We start from the raw sequence: 19,433 nt of genomic DNA on the forward strand, positions 1-19,433 counted from the left end.
TAGAGCTTCCTCAGGCAGAGGAATTGCCTGATGAGGAGCCAGGGGTTGGTCCACGCTTCGGTGGGGGGAGTGTGACACGGAGGGGGAGCCAAGTGAGGGCAAGAATTGTTGCAGAATATTTCAGGTATAGTGTTTTTATATTTTATATTTGCACAAATAATACAACACAGTATGCTTATGTTTTTTAAACCATGATTTCATTTTGTATGATCTTGTAAAGTGATTGTGTAAGGGTTTTGTTGTGTTGGAATGGTTAATTTGTTTTGAGTCCAAAATCCTAAAACACCTTAAGCTTACAATGTTTAGTTAGAAATTTAAATACTGTAATGTTGCTAAATAGTGTCCTTATTTGTTTTATATCCTCAAATCCTGATTATGTAACCAAACACACAAACAAATGATACTCAATGTTTCACACTTTGTGACTGTCCAGCTGATTGATCACACGAACTGTGGTGAGTACACAGATATGTATAGTAATTTTAGCTAAAGTCTGTGTCTCTGTGTGTGTTTTGTTTGCTTAAATTTGTGATCAAAACATTTTCGCTTCTGCTAATGCGAATTTCCGCTCGTGCCAAATAACACTCTGCTCTTCACAGCATTGCAAAGATCAATAAAGTTATTAGAAATGACAACATAGATTTTTGACCAATCACATGCTAACAGACACTATAAATATATGCCCAAATAAGGAAAACGCCATTGCCATGATGCGTGCAGCACCGTTCACCAGGCGGGAGCTCCGCGTGCTGGTTGCGGTGATGGACCGCCGCGTAGGCCGCGTTGGGCGCTTCATCCCCAATCGGGTGAAGCGCGAGGCCTACGCGGAGGTCCGCCGCCTGCTGCGGACTCGCGTCCGCAGCAGGCGGACAATCATCCAGCTTGAAAGGAGGTGGAGTGATCTCCGTAGGAGGACTCCAGATTTGCTGGCGGAGATCCGCCATCAAATTCGTGCTATGCATACACGAAGTAAGTTACCTTACATAATTTTTTAGGATAAAATTGTGCTAATGGGTGAATTTCCAAGTTTAGGGCTTCCGGAATTGATGGAACAATTGTTCAATACAATGTGCACTGCAGGGGAAGCATATGTAACATGTGCAGAGAGAGTAAGTTTTGGGTGGGGTGTGTTAAATCTGCATATAAATTTGCATTCTTAAACTAAAGCAGCATGTATTTACCCTGCCCATAATTACAAAAACCAACAAAATCTAACTCTCTCTGCACATGTTATATCTGCCACCCCTGCAGTGCACATGCTTTTGGCCAATTGCAAACTAAAATCCTGCTGTAATCCCCTTGGATTTTCAAACATTTTACAGTAAGTGGTAGGCTAATTGCAACCTGCTGTGTCCTTTTTTGGAAATTATGACACTGTGTGTGGTTAGGGAAAACAGTACTGACTGTAGCAAAGTAACACCAAACAAGTGCATGTTTTCTACAAATAAGAAGCAGGCAGGAAAAAAAACCAAAAAACTTTATCAGTGCTGGCTATATAATAAGGTGCCTTGAATAGTAATCTGGTGATGTTGCCTAGACCAATCACTATGACTCAATTGACTAGATTAAGGAATGAGCTTCAAAGTAAAATTTTGAACTCATTTTGTTTGCTGTGGCCAACATGAAGATCTTAACATGTTTGCTTTGCTATTAAAAAATAAAATGCATTTAACATTGAACACAACATTGAGAAAAGAAATTGATTACTATGTAATTTCTCATGTTTTAAAAATTTATACACAATTATCATTCTAGGACAACAACAACGGCAAAACTCACCACCCCCTTCCCCTTCCCACTCCCCCTCCCCTTCACACTCCCCCTCCCCTTCACAGTCCCCCTCAGCTTCCCAGTCCCCCTCAGCTTCCCAGTCCACCTCAGCTTCCCAGTCCACCTCATCTTCCCAGTCCACCTCAGCTTCCCAGGCCCCATCAGCTTCCCTGGCCCACTCCACTTTCCATTCCCCTTCTCACCACACCTCTCCATCTCTTTCTGGGACCCCTTCTCCTCCTTCCCATACCCCTTCTCCTTCTAATTCTACATCCCAATCTGAACCCCCCTCACCCTCTATTGCCTTAACTTTCTCTCCGCCCCCCTCGCCCTCTCAATCAGACCCCCCCTCTGAAATTGGCAACCAAATCCAGCCTCCTTCCCCCATCCAGCCTCCTGCCCCAATCCCTCCTCCTTCCCCAATCCCTCCTCCTTCCCCAATCCCTCCTCCTTCCCCCATCCAGCCGCCTTCCCCCATCCAGCCAACATCCCCACCCAGTGAATGGGCAGAGGAAGCCCCTGCAGACCGGTCCGGGAGTCTTGAGGTTGCCGTGGAAAGTAAGTTTTGTTTTATAATGAAAAAAATGATTACCCACTTACACTTACAATGTCAAAACATGCAGTGTTGTACTGTTTGAATTCTTGGACCCTGGACAAATATTTGTAAATTTCATCATGGTGTACATGTTGCCTTTACATATTTGTGAGTGTCATTATATGTACAGTGTGTATGTGTGCAATGTTTTGTGTGTCCACTCTAGGTTGACACTCATTAGGTAGCCAGGGTTGCCAGGAGAACAGGGTTTATATGTGTTAGTTTTTATGGTAAACAGTTAGACCTGAGTGGAGTTTAGTATGTTGTTTGCCTTTTACACTTGGGCCTGTGTAGTCTGAATATTTACACTTACAAATCACATGCTTCACTTTGTTATGCAGCCTAATGACACACTGTTTTTTTGTGTGAAAGTTACATTCTCAAAATTACTAATTGTTCTAGTCAAACCTGTTTGCACTTATTTAGTAAGGGCAGCTTTCAGGGAGTGTGGGAATGCTATGATATGTTGGCCTTCTGAAGATGTGGATATGCAGTGTGATGATGCAGGACCAACCCCCTAAAAATTAAATACAAATAAAACAACAAATGGGAATGAATGCCAACATGGTGTAACATTGACGAAGATGGTAGTTATCTTTAACATGGGATGTCGGCCATAGCAACCAATAAGATTATACTTTAAAAATTGGAAACCACTTCTACAATATAATAATCATATTTTTGCTTGATTGCTATGGCCAACGTTCCATCTTAAATATAACTCACATAGTAGTAAATGTAACACATGGTCTGGATCAATTTAAAATCTGAAAAAAAGGCTGAGCAGGCTTGTGTGTTCTGCTAATGATTGTACCATAAAACAGCCAGGATGTAGTAACTTTGCCATTAAAGCAGGCCTGTCCAAACTGCGGCACTCCAACTGTTGAGAAACTACACATCCCAGCATGCCCTGACACAGCTTTGCCATTCCCTGACCACAAAACTGTGTAAAGGCATGCTGGTATATGTAGTTTCACAACAGCTGGAGTCCAGCAGTTTGGACATGCCAGCATTTAAGTGTGCTTTGCGCCTTGCTTGGATAATAAGTAATGTAATTAAGTTATTAATGTTTGTGTTGCATCTTTATTTCAGATGTTGCAGTTGGAGATCCAACAAGTTTTTCCGGGATTCTTTACACCATGCGCCAACACCTGCAAGGATTAATGCATTGTGTTGATCAATTGCAAAAATTTGCTTGATTTTGATTATTTGTTTGAAAAAAAAAAAAAAATTATTAACAACAAAAAAATAAAAAAAATTGATTTAAGTTAACCGGGTGTTGTGTTTATTAATGCAAAAAAGGATCAGCAGATTGGCAGGCAGAAATTGTTTGCAAAAAACATTACACACATCTAACGTTACATTTTTACCAAAAAAAAACAGGAGATTATTGTGTTAAGAAACATGTAAACACCTTCATTCACAAACAACACCTTTAAAAAAAAAAAAAAGGGAAAAAAAATTTTTTTTTTAACACTTTTACATGTTGATGGGCAATTATGGCAACAAAGTGTTAATCTGGTTTTTTTTGCTGACTTAATTGTTTAGGAACATTATCAATCATTACACTAATTGGGTTCGTAATTGAAAAGGGCTTGTGGACTTTAAAAGGAAAGGTGTAATTTAACTTAATAGCCAAAAAAAACATTTTTGTGCGTTTTACCTTAAAAGTGTGCACTTTTACGGTAAAATGTGTAAATCTACTCAAACTTAGTATTTTTACGATTAAGTATGTGTTATTGCGATGGATTCGCAATGCTGCGATGGTTTCGCATTACTGCGATGTCATTTGGCGTACGCCCACTTTGTGTAATACTGCGTGCGAATTTGCAAAAATACGTTGAGGGCGGAGGTTCGCATATTTACTACATTAACGCAACTTTGCGAATATGTTGTGCGACCGAAAAACTTAGCGATCAACTCGGAATGAGGGCCCATATTCCCACAAAATTTCAACAGGAGTATTAGGCTGCTGAATATGTTATGCACACCAGTGCCTGCAGGAATGTACTGGTGTTTGAACTGTTATGCACACCAAATGGACTCACAGACAGACTGGGGAATATGACATAACGTACACAGAAGGTGATAGGGTAACAAAATACACACAAAGTGAACAGAGAAGACCAGAGGCTAAGGAACTGGGTATCTCCCTTGTATAAGAAATGCTCAGATGGGAAAAGCAAGATGTTGTGTTTTAATACATAGAGAACCCGAAATGCTGTTGCTAAGGGCAACAGCAAACCCCTAAAGGGTTACCAACGGGTGTGGCAGTAAACTCCTTGGTCAGAGATGGAATGATAGACACAAGGAGAGTCTCCACAATCCTAATTCTCACTTGCAGTGCACAGGTTCAGCTTACTGCCACTAAACTGACCCCTGACACCTAGCACAGTGAGACAGGATTAGACAGGCAAGTCTTAGAATACAGCCGCAAACTTGCTAAGTTCACAGAGTAGTAACAGAACCCCAGCAAGCTAAACGACTGACTCCAGTCTTACTGCTAGGTCTGGATTGGCAGAGTGTAATACCAAATCCCCAGGCCTATTTGCAGTAAGCAACAAACAAATACAAAGCTACACAGTACTGGCTAACTTTCAGAAACTGACTAACCAACAAAGATTCAGCAGCATCTGTTTAACCTGGAAAGAGGCCTTATAAAGCAGGTGCTGTCCACGCCCCACTCAGACCTCACAGACTGTGAGCACAAAAACCAGCACCGTATCCCCTGCCGTGCACAGAGCCTATAACCACTGCACAGCAAAAGACCCGAACCGGAGTATCAGCTGCGCTCAGGTTACTCCGCTAGCACTTGTCTCCCGGTTGCCATGACGACGTGGCAGCACAGGGCAGGAGACCCTAACACTATCCAGACTTACCACGGCTACGTTTGATGCAATGGAAGTATATTGGGAGGATTTTTGCCAGGAAAGAGATTCCGGGCAAGGTTATCTCGACTATGCTCCAAGCCGGCCAGATGGCCACATCGAAACATTACCATCGCATATGGAAGAAATGTGTCTCTTGGTGTGAGGGTCAACCGTATTCTGCTGTGGATTTTCATCTGGGACATTTCTTGCACTTCCTGCAGGCTGTTGTGGATGTGGGCCTACGTTTAGGCTCCATAAACGTTCAAATCTCAGCCTTGTCTTTTTTTCTTCCAGGGAAGTAGATTATAGTGGTACTATATAAATAGAAGGTAGTTTCACCTACAGGCAAATGCTTAAATTTAGTGTAGTGACCCCGGTCCAGCCGTCAGGACACTTATTTATATTAAACCTTATTGAAGGCAGAAGGCAAAGCATACGATGGCCACGCACCAGGATCCAAAATGGCAGTCATCTCCCTCCCCAATATCACCGCTGGGCTCCGGTGACTGTGGGCAGCCCATTCTGTCCCCAGCAGTAGCGGGAGCTACGCACCTGTGTTATCTGGAGAGCAAGTGCTCCCGCATGAGCCAAAAGCACCTTCAAGTCAGGTGTCCGGAGCATGCAGGAAAGACTGAGCGCACATAGTCCCAGAATACAGCCCATGGCTTCATAGGCGTCACTAGGCTGCGGCAGTGAACGGTGCCCAGAGTGAGCGGAGCGAGCGGCTTTAGGGCAGTAGGAGTGGGGGACTTAATAGATTGGGTCTTGGTCCCAGCGGCGGCTGAGAGCTATCAGGTAGGGTAGATAAGAAGCCACTTAGTGAGGAGAGCTCCAGAAAGCACGTCTGGATGGACCACGCCCCTCTTATTTATTATTTTATATACTAACAGGGGTGACAGGTGTGGTACAGCCCTGCAAAGGCAGATCCAATCTCTTTCTCATCAGACTCTGCTGTCTTCCCTGCACTCTCACTCAGATGTTCACTGCTGCCAGTAGCACACGTATGGGAAGCAGAAGTATGGCGGCAGCTGTATAGATCCTGATATGTAATTCTCTATATCATACTTACTATACACACATCATCCTTATTACTATTGAGAGTATTGAGGTAAGACACTGATGATGGGGATGTAAAAATAGGATTTTAATTACCTACCGGTATATCCTTTTCTCGTAGTCTGTTGGGGATTCTGGGGTCCATTTAGTACCATGGGGTCTAGACAGGTCCTTTGGGACCCACTGGCACTTTAAGAGTTTAATAGTGTAGGCTGGCCCCTCCCTGTATGCCCCTCCTACCAGACTCAGTCTAGAAACTGTGCCCGAGGAGACGGACATACTTCAAGAGAAGGAAATACACAGATAGTGGTGAGATTCACACCAGCTCAAACATAACAAAAAGCCAAACTAACCAACTTGGAACAATTCAGCAACGGCTGATCCAACAATACTGAACCAAGTAACAATGCAGTAATACGAAGCATAGGGCGGGCACCCAGCATCCTCTATGGACTATGAGAAAAGGCTTTATCGGTAGGTAATTAAAATCCTGTTTTCTCTTACGTCCTAGAGGATGCTGGGATCCATTTAGTACCATGGGGATGTACCAAAGCTCCCAGTACAGGAGTGAGAGTGATGAGGTTCCTACAGAACTGCTTGCCCAAACTTGAGGTCCTCAGAGGCCAAAGTATAGAACTTGTAAAACCTAGCAAACATGTTCGACCGTGACCAAGTAGCTGCTCGGCAAAGCTGAATAGCCGGGACACCCTGGGCAGCTGACCAGGAAAAACCCACTTTACGGGTAGAGTGGGCCTGAACAGATTTTGGAATTGCTAATCCTGCCGTGGAATAAGCATGCTGGATAGTAAGCCTGATCCAGCGAGAAATTGTCTGCTTAGAAGCAGGACACCCAATCTTGTTGGGATCATAAAGTACAAATAGTGCGTCCGACTTCCTGTGATGAGTAGTTCTCTTCACATAGATTTTCAAAGCCCGCAAGACATCCCTGGACTTTGAGGTAATTGAGGTGTCAGTAGCCACTGGCACCACAATAGGTTGGTTGATATGAAAAGCCGACACAACCTTAGGGAGAAATTGCTGACGCATTCTGAACTCAGCTCTATCCTCATGGAAAATCAAGTAGGGGCTCTTGTGCAAAAATGCCACCAATTCTGACAGACGTCTGGCAGAAGCCAAGGCCAACAACGTGACCGCCTTCCAAGTAAGAAATTTTACGTCCATCTCCTGTAAAGGTTTGAACCAATCCGATTGCAGGAACTGCAGCACCACATTAAGATTCTAAGGTGCCATAAGAGGCACAAAGGGTGGTTGGATGTGCAGAATTCCTTTCAAGAAAGTCTGAGCCTCAGGGATAGCAGCCAATTGTTTGTGGAAGAAAATAGACAAGGCCGAAATCTGGAACTTGATGGAGCCCAAGCGGAGAAAATGTCCCAGTTGAAACTCCACCGTAGGAAACTTCTTGGATTCACACCAACCACCAAAACACATACTTTTTCCAAATCTGGTGGTCATTTTTAGACGTTACCCCCTTCCTAGCTTGGATCAGAATAGGAATAACTTTATTCGGAATGCCCTTCCAAGCTAAGATCTGGCATTCAACCTCCATGCTGTCAAACGTAGCCGCGATAAGTCGTGATAGGCGAACGGCCCCTGCAGTAGAAGGTCCTCGCGAAAAGGAAGAGGCCTCGGAAGATCCGCGTGCCAAGCCTGCCTTGGCCAGTCCAGAGCAATGAGGATCGCCGGAACTGTTTATCTTTTTATTAGTTTGAGAATCCTTGGGATGAGTGGAGGGAACACATATACTGACTGGAACACCCATGGAGTCACTACCTGTGGGTCTCGTGACCTGGAAAAGTACCTCCGAAGAGCCTTGTTGAGGCGAGAGGCCATCATTTCTATCTGAGGTACACCCCATCAGCGTTTTACTTCTGTGAATACCTCCGGGTGGAGGCCCCATTCTCCTGGTAGGAGATCGTGTCTACTGAGGAATGAAGATCGCCTACAGTGCCAGCGCGTGTCTTTTTGCCCAGAGGAGGATTCTTGTTACCTCTGACATTGCAGCCCTGCTCTTCATTCCACCCTGCCTGTTTATGTAGGACACCGCTGTGACGTTGACTGACTGAACCTGCATGGCTCGATATTGCAGAAGATGAGCCACTTTTGGAAGGCCATTGTATATGGCTCTTAGTTCCAGAATGTTTATTGGAAAGACCGATTCCTGGCTTGACCACTTTCCTTGGAAGTTTTCCCCCTGGATGACTGCTCCCCAACCTTTGAGGCTTGCATCTGTGGTTTGAAGAATCCAATTCTGAATCCCGAACCTGCGGCCCTCGAGCAGGTGAGAAGTTTGCAGCCACCAGAGTAGTGAAATTCTGGCATTCGGCGACAGGCATATCCGTTGGTGCATGTGAAGATGCGATCCCGACCACTTGTCAAGGAGATCCAGCTGGATGAAGCGTGCATGGAATCTTCCGTATTGTAGAGCCTCGTAGGAGGATACCATCTTCCCCAGAAGGCAAATGAACTGATGAACCGATATCCAGGGAGGTTTCAAGACATCCCGGACCATTGATTGTATCACCAAAGCTTTCTCCACCGGTAGAAACACCCTCTGCACTTCCGTGTCGAGTATCATCCCCAGAAAGGGCAGTCTCCTTTTTGGTTCCAAATGTGACTTTGGAAGGTTCAGGATCCACCCATGATCCCAGAGTAGTTGAGTTGAGAGTGAAATATTCTGCAACAGCTTGTCCTTGGAAGATGCTTTTATTAGAAGATCATCCAGATATGGAATTATGTTTACTCCTTGTTTGCGTAGGAGGAGCATCATCTCCGCTAGTACCTTAGTGAACACCCTCGTTGCTGTGGAGAGGCCAAATGGCAATGTTTGGAACGGATAGTGACAGTCCTGTAGTGCAAACCGTAGATAGGCCTGGTGAGGCGGCCTGATCGAAATGTGAAGGTACGCATCCTTGATATCCAGGGATACTAGGAATTCCCCCTCCTCCAGACCTGAGGTTAACGCTCTCCGAGACTCCATCTTGAATTAGAAAACCCTCAAGTAGGGGTTCAACGCCTTCAGGTTCAATATAGGCCTTACCTAACCGTCCAGTTTTGGTACCACAAACAGGTTTCAGTAATAACCCTTGATTTTTGGGTGAGGTGGAACTGGAACAATAACATTTGTGCGTACCAGTTTTTGAATGGCTTCCTGTAGAATAGCACTTTCTGTCCGCGAACCTGGTAAGCCTGATTTGAAGAATCTGTGAGGTGGGAGTTGCTGAAACTCCAGTCTGTACCCCTGGGTAACAATATCTGTCACCCAGGGGTCTAGGCATGATGACACCCAGACATGACTGAAATTTTTTAGTCTCACTACCACCTGCCTGATCTCCAGGCTGAGAGGTCCACCATCATGCTGAATATTTGGAGGAAGCTGAACCTGGATTCTGTCCCTGGGAACCTGTTGGTGCAGGTTTTTTGGATCTTCCCCAACCTCCTCTAAAGAAGATAGGAGGAGGTTTAGATTTTTAAAATTTTGCGGCCCGAAAGGACTGCAGTGTAGGTGTACGATAAGATTTTCTACCTGGGGCTGCTGCGGAGGGAAGAAATGTCTTACCCGCAGTCGCAGTGTAAATCCACGAATCCAATGCGTCCCTAAATAGTGCCTGACCTGTGAATGGCATGTTCTCCACACTTTTCTTGGATACTGCATCCGCAGTCCATTGACGTAGCCAGAGTCCTCTGCGTGCCGAGACAGCCATGGAAGTAGCAGGCCAATGTCCTTCATGGCCTCCACCATGAAACCTGCAGAATCCTGTATGTGACGTAAAAACAAGTCAATGTCACTCCTATCCATAGAATCTAAGTCCTCTAGTAAGGTGCCTGACCACTTTACTATGGCTTTAGAAATCCATGCACAAGCAATAGTGGGCATTAAAGCCACGGCTGTAGCAGTGTATAGTGATTTGAGCGTAGTCTTAATCTTGCGGTCAGCCGCCTCCTTTATGGCGGTTGAACCAGGGACAGGTAAAACCACCTCTTTAGACAGCCTAGATACAGAAGCGTCTACTATAGGTGGGTTTTCCCACTTCTTCCTATCCTCTTTAGGGAAAGGCAAAGCAATGAGAATTCTTATAGGGATCTGGAATATTTTCTCTGGGTTTTCCCAAGATTTTTCAAACAAGGAGTTTTAACTCCTTAGAATCAGGGACGGTAAGCGAGGACTTCTTATTTACTGTAAAATAAGATTCCTCTACTTGTTCCGGAACCTTCTCAGAAATATGCAAAACATCCCTAATGGCTTCAGTCATTAGCTGCACCCCTTTAGCAAGGGATGCATCCCCCCTGCATATCCCCATCACCGTCCCCCTGTATCAGAGTTGGTATCAGTGTCAGCTTGCATTATCTGGGCAAGTGTACGTTTTTTGGGGTATGTAGGTGGGGTTTTAGATGAAGTAGTGGGAGCTGAATACTTCATACCCACAACAGATTGTTTCAATACCTGCATCTCTTTCTCAGTATGTGACCATCCTTGTTGAAATCTGGGATATCATTCCCCTTAAAGACTCCACCCATGGGGGTTCGGATTCAGAAGGCTGAGACAGCACATTGCAGTCCTGAGTACATGGAATAGACTCCTCAGGAGAATATACACACTCTGCAGCACAGGACACAGAGTCCTTAGACATAATAGGAGCCAGCCACACAGCGCCCCTGTAGGCAGTTATTATAAAAGCCTGGCGCTGACTAACTAACCTTAATAGGGAGGGCAGCACTCCCTGTCAGTGTCCTAGTTCCTATGATCGGCAGGGAGAAAATGGCACTGGTGAGTGCTGGATCCACTCTGAGAGGAAGCCCCGCCCCTTGTAATGGCGCATGGCTTCCTGCACTAATTGTTTATACTGGCCTGAAGATTTTAGCGCTAACAGGTATATTAGCCCCTGTTATCTGCGTGACCAGTGTAGGGTTTATGCGCGCGTGCTCAGGACGCCCCTCAAAGTGCCTACATTGTGTGTTGCTGAGCCTTCCTGCAGCGCAGCCTGTCAGAGCTGCGCTTCCACCCTTGCGCCGGCAACCCGCTAACCGGGACGCTAGCGCTGTACTCACCACTTTCTTCTGGCTTTGTTAGGGGTTGGCGGCCATGCTGCGGGAGTGAGCAGTTGCCTCGTGGACTTGCGATCAGCAACCTCAGGAGCTCAGTGCCCTGTCAGCGGAGTAGAGAACCATTAACTCTTCAGGAAGTTGGTTTCTATCCTCCCCTCCCCCTAAGTCCCACGAAGCAGGGAGGCTGTTGCCAGCAGCCTTCCTATAACCTAACTAACTCTAGAAAATAAAAAACTAAGAAAACTCCTAGGAGTTCCTCTAGCTGTGACCGGCTCCTCCAGGCACATTTTCTAAACTGAGTCTGGTAGGAGGGGCATAGAGGGAGGAGCCAGCCCACACTATTAAACTCTTAAAGTGCCAGTGGCTCCCAAAGGACCCATCTATACCCCATGGTACTAAATGGACTCAAGTGTCCTCTAGGACCTAAGAGAAAGTTGATTATAATCTAGCAGATGATGATGATTACAGGATATCATATGGTGTATTGCATGTAAAGTACCTTGTTCCACACCTACTCTGCTGTAGCAATATACATTATATAAGGGTGAGTAACACATGTACAGGCTTACCAGCGTATGAGCACACACATAAAGGAATACTACCTTACCAATGCTTCCAGGAGTAACGTTAGGAGACATTTCTCTGATCCATCAGCTCATATGACTGATGTTATTGTTCATCTAGAATCTCCAATTCATACGATATGTTCCCCATTCATTGTTTTACATTGGTGCTGACATAGGACTTGGCGAGTGACTACATCTCCATTTATACTTCATGGATAGTTACCAGTACAAGAGAGCGATATATCTAAGTCTTATTATAATATTACATTTGTTATTGGGAGTGTTCTCAGGAGGGTGGACACAATGATAGTCTGAGACACAATACTATAAAGCCTTCAGTAAAAGTTATGTTTTATTATACACACACATTTACAATTAAGTGCCCTAGAGAGTCATCTTCTCCTATTGTTTACAAGATTAATATTGTTACAGAAAATGTCACATTTCCATAATGTGTTTTATTTCCAGCAGATGGACACACAAGCAGAAATATCTCAGAAGGACATCTAATGTTATCCCCGGATTGTGACATAAAAGATAATGACAGTAGACAGGATTCTCCAGGAGATAACCCCATTACCCCAATTATACATCCAGCTCTATCAGCTGATCCCGGGAAATGTTCTCCTGATCACTCTGATATTGGTGCATCTGTTACAGCTCTGACAGTAGATACAGTGTTTCCGTGTTCTATAGATGCCAAATGTTTTACAAAGAACACAAAGCCTAATAACCCACACACAGGTAAGGCAGGTGAGAGGCCACTGATATGTTCTGAGTGTGGGAAATGTTTTACATACAAATCACAACTTGTTAATCATCACGGAAGTCACACAGGTGAGAAGCCATTTCCATGTTCTGAGTGTGGGAAATGTTTTGCACTTAAATCACATCTTGTTAGACATCAGAGAAGTCACACAGGTGAGAAGCCATTTTCTTCTTCTGAGTGCGGGAAATGTGTTACACAAAAATCACAACTTGTTACCCATCAGCAAAGTCACACAGGTGAGAAGGCATTCCCATGTTCTGAGTGTGGGAAATGTTGTGTAAGTAAATCACATCTTGTTATGCATCACAGAAGTCACACAGGTGAGAAGCCATTTCCATGTTCTGAGTGTGGGAAATGTTTTGTAAGTAAATCACAACTTGTTACACATCTGCGCAGTCACACAGGTGAGAAGCCTTTTCCATGTTCTGAGTGTGGGAAATGTTTTGTAAGTAAATCACAACTTGTTACACATCTGCGCAGTCACACAGGTGAGAAGCCTTTTCCATGTTCTGAGTGTGGGAAATGTTTTGTATGGAAATCAGATCTTGTTATACATCACAGAAGTCACACAGGTGAGAAGCCATTTTCTTGCTCTGAGTGTGGGAAATGTTTTACACAGAAATCACAACTTGTTACCCATCAGCGAAGTCACACTGGTGAGAAGCCATTTCCATGTACTGAGTGTGGGAAATGTTTTGTAAGTAAATCACAACTTGTTATACATCAGCGAAGTCACACTGGTGAGAAGCCATTTCCATGTACTGAGTGTGGGAAATGTTTTGTAAGTAAATCACAACTTGTTACACATCTGCGCAGTCACACAGGTGAAAAGCCTTTTCCATGTTCTGAGTGTGGGAAATGTTTTGCATGTAAATCAGATCTTGTTATACATCACAGAAGTCACACAGGTGAGAAGCCATTTTCTTGCTCTGAGTGTAAGAAATGTTTTGAACTCAAATCACATCTTGTGAGACATCAGAGAAGTCACACAGGTGAGAAGCCATTTTCTTGCTCTGAGTGTGGGAAATGTTTTGCACACAAATCAGTTCTTGTTATACATCAGAGAAGTCACACAGGTGAGAAGCCATTTTCTTGCTCTGAGTGTGGGAAATATTTTACACGGAAATCACAACTTGTTACCCATCAGCTAAGTCACACAGGTGAGAAGGCATTTCCATGTTCTGAGTGTGGGAAATGTTTTGCACGCAAATCAGTTCTTGTTAGACATCAGCGAAGTCACACAGGTGAGAAGCTATTTCTATACTCTGAGAAATAAATAATCAGAATCAGCTTTATTGGCCAGGTGTACTCGCTTACACTAGGAGTTGTTTGTTGTACAATGCATCGCCAAGCAGCAACATGAAAGGGGAATACATGGCATAAGAAGGGGGAAAAACATAGCATACATTACACACATTACACATATGAGTTCATACTGCACATTGCAACTGTACAATAGACTCAACATATTATACATGTAAGACTAAAGACGAAGGCTGCTTGGCAGAGCGGCACTGAGGCAGCCATCCGCAGCGCCAACTAGAACTCAAACAATGCATATAATACAGAAGATTTAAGTATTACACATCAAAAGATAAACCAGACAGACATAAAAAAAAAGACACAGAAAGAATAATGCAGGATTGGTGTAGGCATTTTGAGTAATAACTTCCATGGGCTGTGTATTCCACCCTCACAGGGTACCAGGTGCGGCAGCCATCTTCGGCGCACTGCATAGGAGTACCCTGGGTGGAGTAGTCCATCCTTGAGGGGTAGGCCTGTAAGGTACTACTGATGTTCTCTGCCAGAGGGTTAGTGGGCATAGTCCTGGTGATTTCATTTTCGAGGTTTGATGAGTCCACAAAATGGTCTGGATTTCTTTCTTGATGTTGTTGCTTAGAGATAGGAATGCTTTGAGTATTTTAACGCACAGCTGTGCATGGCTGAAGCTATAAATATATACACACAATAGACATCACTCAAATTGTACACAATAGACATCACTCAGGTGAGGAACCATTTTAATCTTCTGGAATATACTCATCATTGCCATGCTTGTTCTTCAAGGTTCTTATCCTATCTCCTATGCTTTTTGCAATATACATGTTACCACTGGGTGAAATAATCAGATGTCATGCCCTCATCTACCACTGCTATACAGATGACCTGTCTTTTGCTCTAGGTACTGAGAACCCAGTGCCAATCCTAAATGGTTGTCTAGTTGAGCTCCAGGTGTGGGTTATGCCAGTTGGCTGTGATTCAGTCCTGGTGAAACAGGCCTTTAAGCTCACCAACAAAGGGCAGGGCTACAGCTCAGCTTTGCAAACCAACCAGACTTACGCTTGGGGGTTTAGAGTTACAAAATGCTGATCATGTGCGGAATCTTGGTGTCCTGGATGGTGGAGTGACACTTAGACATCAGGTATCAGCCACAATCAGATCCTCATCTGAGGAACATATCCAGACTCCAGCACTTATTTCCCTCAGAAGATCTACCTACAGTCATACATGCACTTGTATCATCACACATAGACTACTGCAATGTCCTCTACCTGGGTCTCCCAGCAAAAGAATTGCACCACTTGTAGCTTGTACAGAATGCAGCAGCCAGGCTGTTACCTAACCAGCCCGTTCCTGCCACATAACACCCATTCTCTTCTCCCTTCACCGGCTGCCTGTAAGATGGTGACTCTATTACATAATCTTACTGACTCTCCCAATCCTACATGACCAGGATCCATGGTACCAGAAGCAGCTTCTGCCTCCTTACTGCCCAGTTACTTCCACCTGCAGATGAAGGACTGTTACCAGCAGTACCAAGAATCCTCAAGCAGTGCTGAGAGGTCAGGGGGAAGATAGGGTGGTGGCAGTAGTGGGGGGAGGCGGGGCGGGTGGCAGTGGGGGGAGATGTGGCAGTAGCGGGAAGAGATAAGGCAGTGGCAATAGTGGGGGAGACAGGGCGGATGGCTGCAGTGCAGTACCAGGGGCTGCTGGAGGCAGTAAAGAGGTGTATGGGTCCCACACAGAACCAGTTGATAATTAGACCTAATGATGATTCTGCTTCCTTATTTCTAATTAATCCCTTGTATGCGTTACTGTTATTTGCTGTGTCAGCCTTTATGTGTGTTCTGTGTAATAATCCTGAAAGTAGTGCTGCTACCGATCTCATATCATTTGTAGTAACTTGGAAAAGATGAGATATGAGGTGCACTCTGAAAGCTTATAGGGGGTTAATCAGAGGTGAACGCAGATGTGACATCACGCAGCCCCTGGAAAATGGTCTCGGCCCACCCACATTCACCCCTCAGGGATGTGACCACAATGTGTGTGTCTGCGGCCGCTGCGCATGTGCATATTGCCACCACCAGCAAACTGCTGCGGGCCGCTATTGCGGCTGGGTCTGAATGACCCCCATAGGGTTTTGGCTCTCCTGATATACATGTTTTACTTACCTGCAATGCTATAATGTAACTTGAATTGTTTCTGTGCTTTAAGGATTTTTTATCCATGTTGTGCAGAGTAAAGTATTTTTTAAGTTTAAAATATAGAGAAAAATCTGTTTATTAAAGATATGAAATGTTTTTTTAAAAACAAAAGATTTCCGTTGAGTCTTTTTATGTGTCTGTGTATTATCTTATTTCCAGATAATTGTCGCTATGGTGACAGAAACAATTTCCTGTTAATGTGTCACTTGCATTGTTACTTTTGTGTCCAGCGGGTGGGCTCGGAAATGTTATCCTTTTCCTCACAACCCCAGTTGCTGGAGAAAATGAAGGAGGAGCTGTTGACGGGTCACGTTCAACTTGAGTTGACAATTTTCTCACCAGCAGGTCTTTCCACCTCTGCAGACTTGTGTCCGGAAAGAGAGATACAATGTAGGCTTTAAACCTAGGATTGAGCACGGTGGCCAAAATGTAGTGCTCTGATTTCAACAGATTGACCACCCTTGAATCCTGGCAAAGCGAATGAAGGGCTCCATCCACAAGTATTTCCAGGGAAGACGTTAAGACCGAGGGACTATGCACAGGCCCAAGTGATTGTTTTATGATTTTTATTTATTTATTAACAGTTTCTTGTATAGCGCAGCAAATTCCGTTGCGCTTTACAATTTGAAATAACAATAACAAACTGGGTGATAACAGTCATAGAGGTAGGAAGGCCTCCTTCTATGTATGAACCAACCGATAGAGGGAATAATCCAAAACTGTTAATACCAAAGATTACCTAATCAGGTTGGAGGTGCGCCATTAAGCAAATTGCAATGACTGGTTAGGGGGTTTAGAAAAACACGCTAGTGGGCTTATATCTAAAGAAGCCTTAATGTGTGTTTTTCTTTGTTTCATGAATAAATGAAAAATAACTTTTGATTTTTATTTAAGATAGATTTTTCAATAGGCATGAAATAAGTACCAACCAAGTATATCATTGTAAAACCCTGTACCAGATCAGAATCCTCAATCACATGTGTTACCCATTCAGTACATATATAAATTGATAACTGATCACATCACAAAGATATGCACATTGAATAAAACAATATTGTTGGTAATAAAAGATGTTCTCCTGTGACTGAGCATATCATGTGTAACCCTGTAACAGAGCACAGTTCTCTAAGGCATGCATATCCAATTCTACACATTTGTATCACTTCTGTGACAATATTGTTATTGAGAAGGGATATTCCCTGTAACAAGGTATACAATATGAAACCCTGTCACAGAGCAAGGTATACATTATATTATCCCAAGGTTAGTACATAGATAATATCCAGCTTTCTGCCTGTTTCATTCCAAAGGCCTGCTAAGTTGTCCCAACATGTATCTACACAATACTATTGCCAATCACTGAGTGACGCCTGATATAAATATAAATCAGTCAGATAACGAGTAGTAACCAGTGACTAGTAATGATGTCTGTATGCAATGAGTCCACAAATCAGGAGAACCACCTTTCTGTATCTCCAGCACCCGCTACAGAAATATAACATCTGAAGAATGAATGAGGCTGGGGAGAGAGTAGCAGCCTGTAATAATGATAATATATGCTGTTATATAAACAGTGCTATAACCATTCTTCTGGTAGAGATCGTTCCTCTGATAGATATAAAGAAGCTCTGGTGTATATAGGCTGAATCCCCCTTCTACATTTATCCCATGTGCCGTGGGGCAGTGACTGGGAACAATGAGAGCAGGGAAAGCACCAGCACCAGAGCAGAAGGAAAGATAAAGTGCAGCAGCTTCTGCTGTCCCCGGGATCAGTCGCTCCTGATAATGTCTATTTATCATAAAAGAATTAGGGAGTCTCCGTTGTAATGATATTCAGCATATAGAATTTATTATCAAATAAGAGGCCACGCCCATTATTCTGCGCAGAGGAGCGTGACCCAAGACAGACTTCATCAATGATACCTGTGTCTTCAGAACATTTAGGCTTACATATATATATAGTACGTGATCATACAATAATTCATAACTGATCAATCAATGGGGTGTGTATCTAGATATCATGGGGAACATGGAATGATTGAGGGTGAATAACCGGAAGTGCCAAAGATGGTCAGTTGAGCTAATTGCACTGGCCGATCTTCTCCTAAAGATGGCAGACTGGCTCCATGAGTCTTGGATCTCCCATTCACATCAATTGGACTTCTCAGTAGGCCTTGTCAGCAAAGAGGTCATTCTTGTTCATCATGGCATGTTGTTTGTCCAAAGCAAAGGACCATCAGATATTCATTATCATGTCCTCTTTCTCCTGACATAAAAACCTCATAAAATGTCATTAAGTTCTGGTTATCTAAATACAAGGGTCTCTATTGATAGATACGAAGTCTCTGTCAGGTGATAGAACACAAAGGTCGAGAAGAAAACATTACTGTCAGGAGAATTACCTCTATATGAGAATTGAGATATTTATTACCGATGCTAAAATGCTATATGTATAAAAGCACAATTTCTGAGGCAATACAGATGTATATTTGATTTTTCTTCATCATTCCTGCCTTTTGTTTAATCTCTAAACACAACATATAATTAATCAAATATTCATCGTATTCAACTTAATTTTCCCCAAATGAGTGTAGTAGTGTGAGATGTGAGATAGAATAAGGAAAACCCGTTCTCTGGATGCAATCGCCGGCACAAGTCCATTGAGTATTGATGTGAAAAGTCTCAACTCTCCAGAAAACTTGGACAGATAAGAGAAATGAAAGAGGTAGCAACAGAATGTGTTGTATTCTTCTTCACCCTAGCTATAAGTTGAGGTTCCTTCTTCTCACTATAGGGTAAATTTACTAAGGTGGGACATTTTTAGAACTGGTGATGTTGCCCATAGCAACCAATCAGATTATATCTATTATCTGCTAGAAGCAGCTAGATAAATGGTAAGTAGAATCTGATTGGTTGCCATGGGCAACATCACCAGTTCTAAAAATCTCCCACCTTAGTAAATTTACCCCTATGTGTGTGTATTTGGAGCATGAGCATGTAAGCACCTATTAAGAGTATATTTCTGATAATTTACCTATGTGTGATAATACTACATTGCTATGTGTGATAATACTACTATATTGCTATGTGTGATGATAATACTACTATATTGCTATGTGTGATAATACTACTATATTGCTATGTGTGATAATACTACTATATTGCTATGTGTGGCTACTGCAGTGTAGGTAACTGGGGTCATTAACGTAAGCTTGCTCCGTGGCTTCTTTTCGGGCCGTGTGAGTATTTTTTCACACG

General features: G+C 43.5%; 1 protein-coding gene across 1 annotated transcript; it reads left to right on the forward strand.

Moving 5' to 3' along the window:
- Positions 1-956: 956 nt before the first annotated feature.
- On the forward strand, positions 957-13,795 carry LOC134984915 (gastrula zinc finger protein XlCGF71.1-like; the record flags this gene model as incomplete). Its single annotated transcript, XM_063950384.1, has 3 exons — positions 957-969; positions 12,666-12,817; positions 13,349-13,795. Coding segments are annotated over exons 1-3 (612 nt in total), but the record flags the coding sequence as incomplete, so codon positions are not given.
- Between the last annotated feature and the right edge of the window lie 5,638 nt (positions 13,796-19,433).

Source organism: Pseudophryne corroboree (assembly GCF_028390025.1).
Source record: "Pseudophryne corroboree isolate aPseCor3 chromosome 3 unlocalized genomic scaffold, aPseCor3.hap2 SUPER_3_unloc_92, whole genome shotgun sequence".
Lineage (NCBI taxonomy): Eukaryota > Metazoa > Chordata > Amphibia > Anura > Myobatrachidae > Pseudophryne > Pseudophryne corroboree.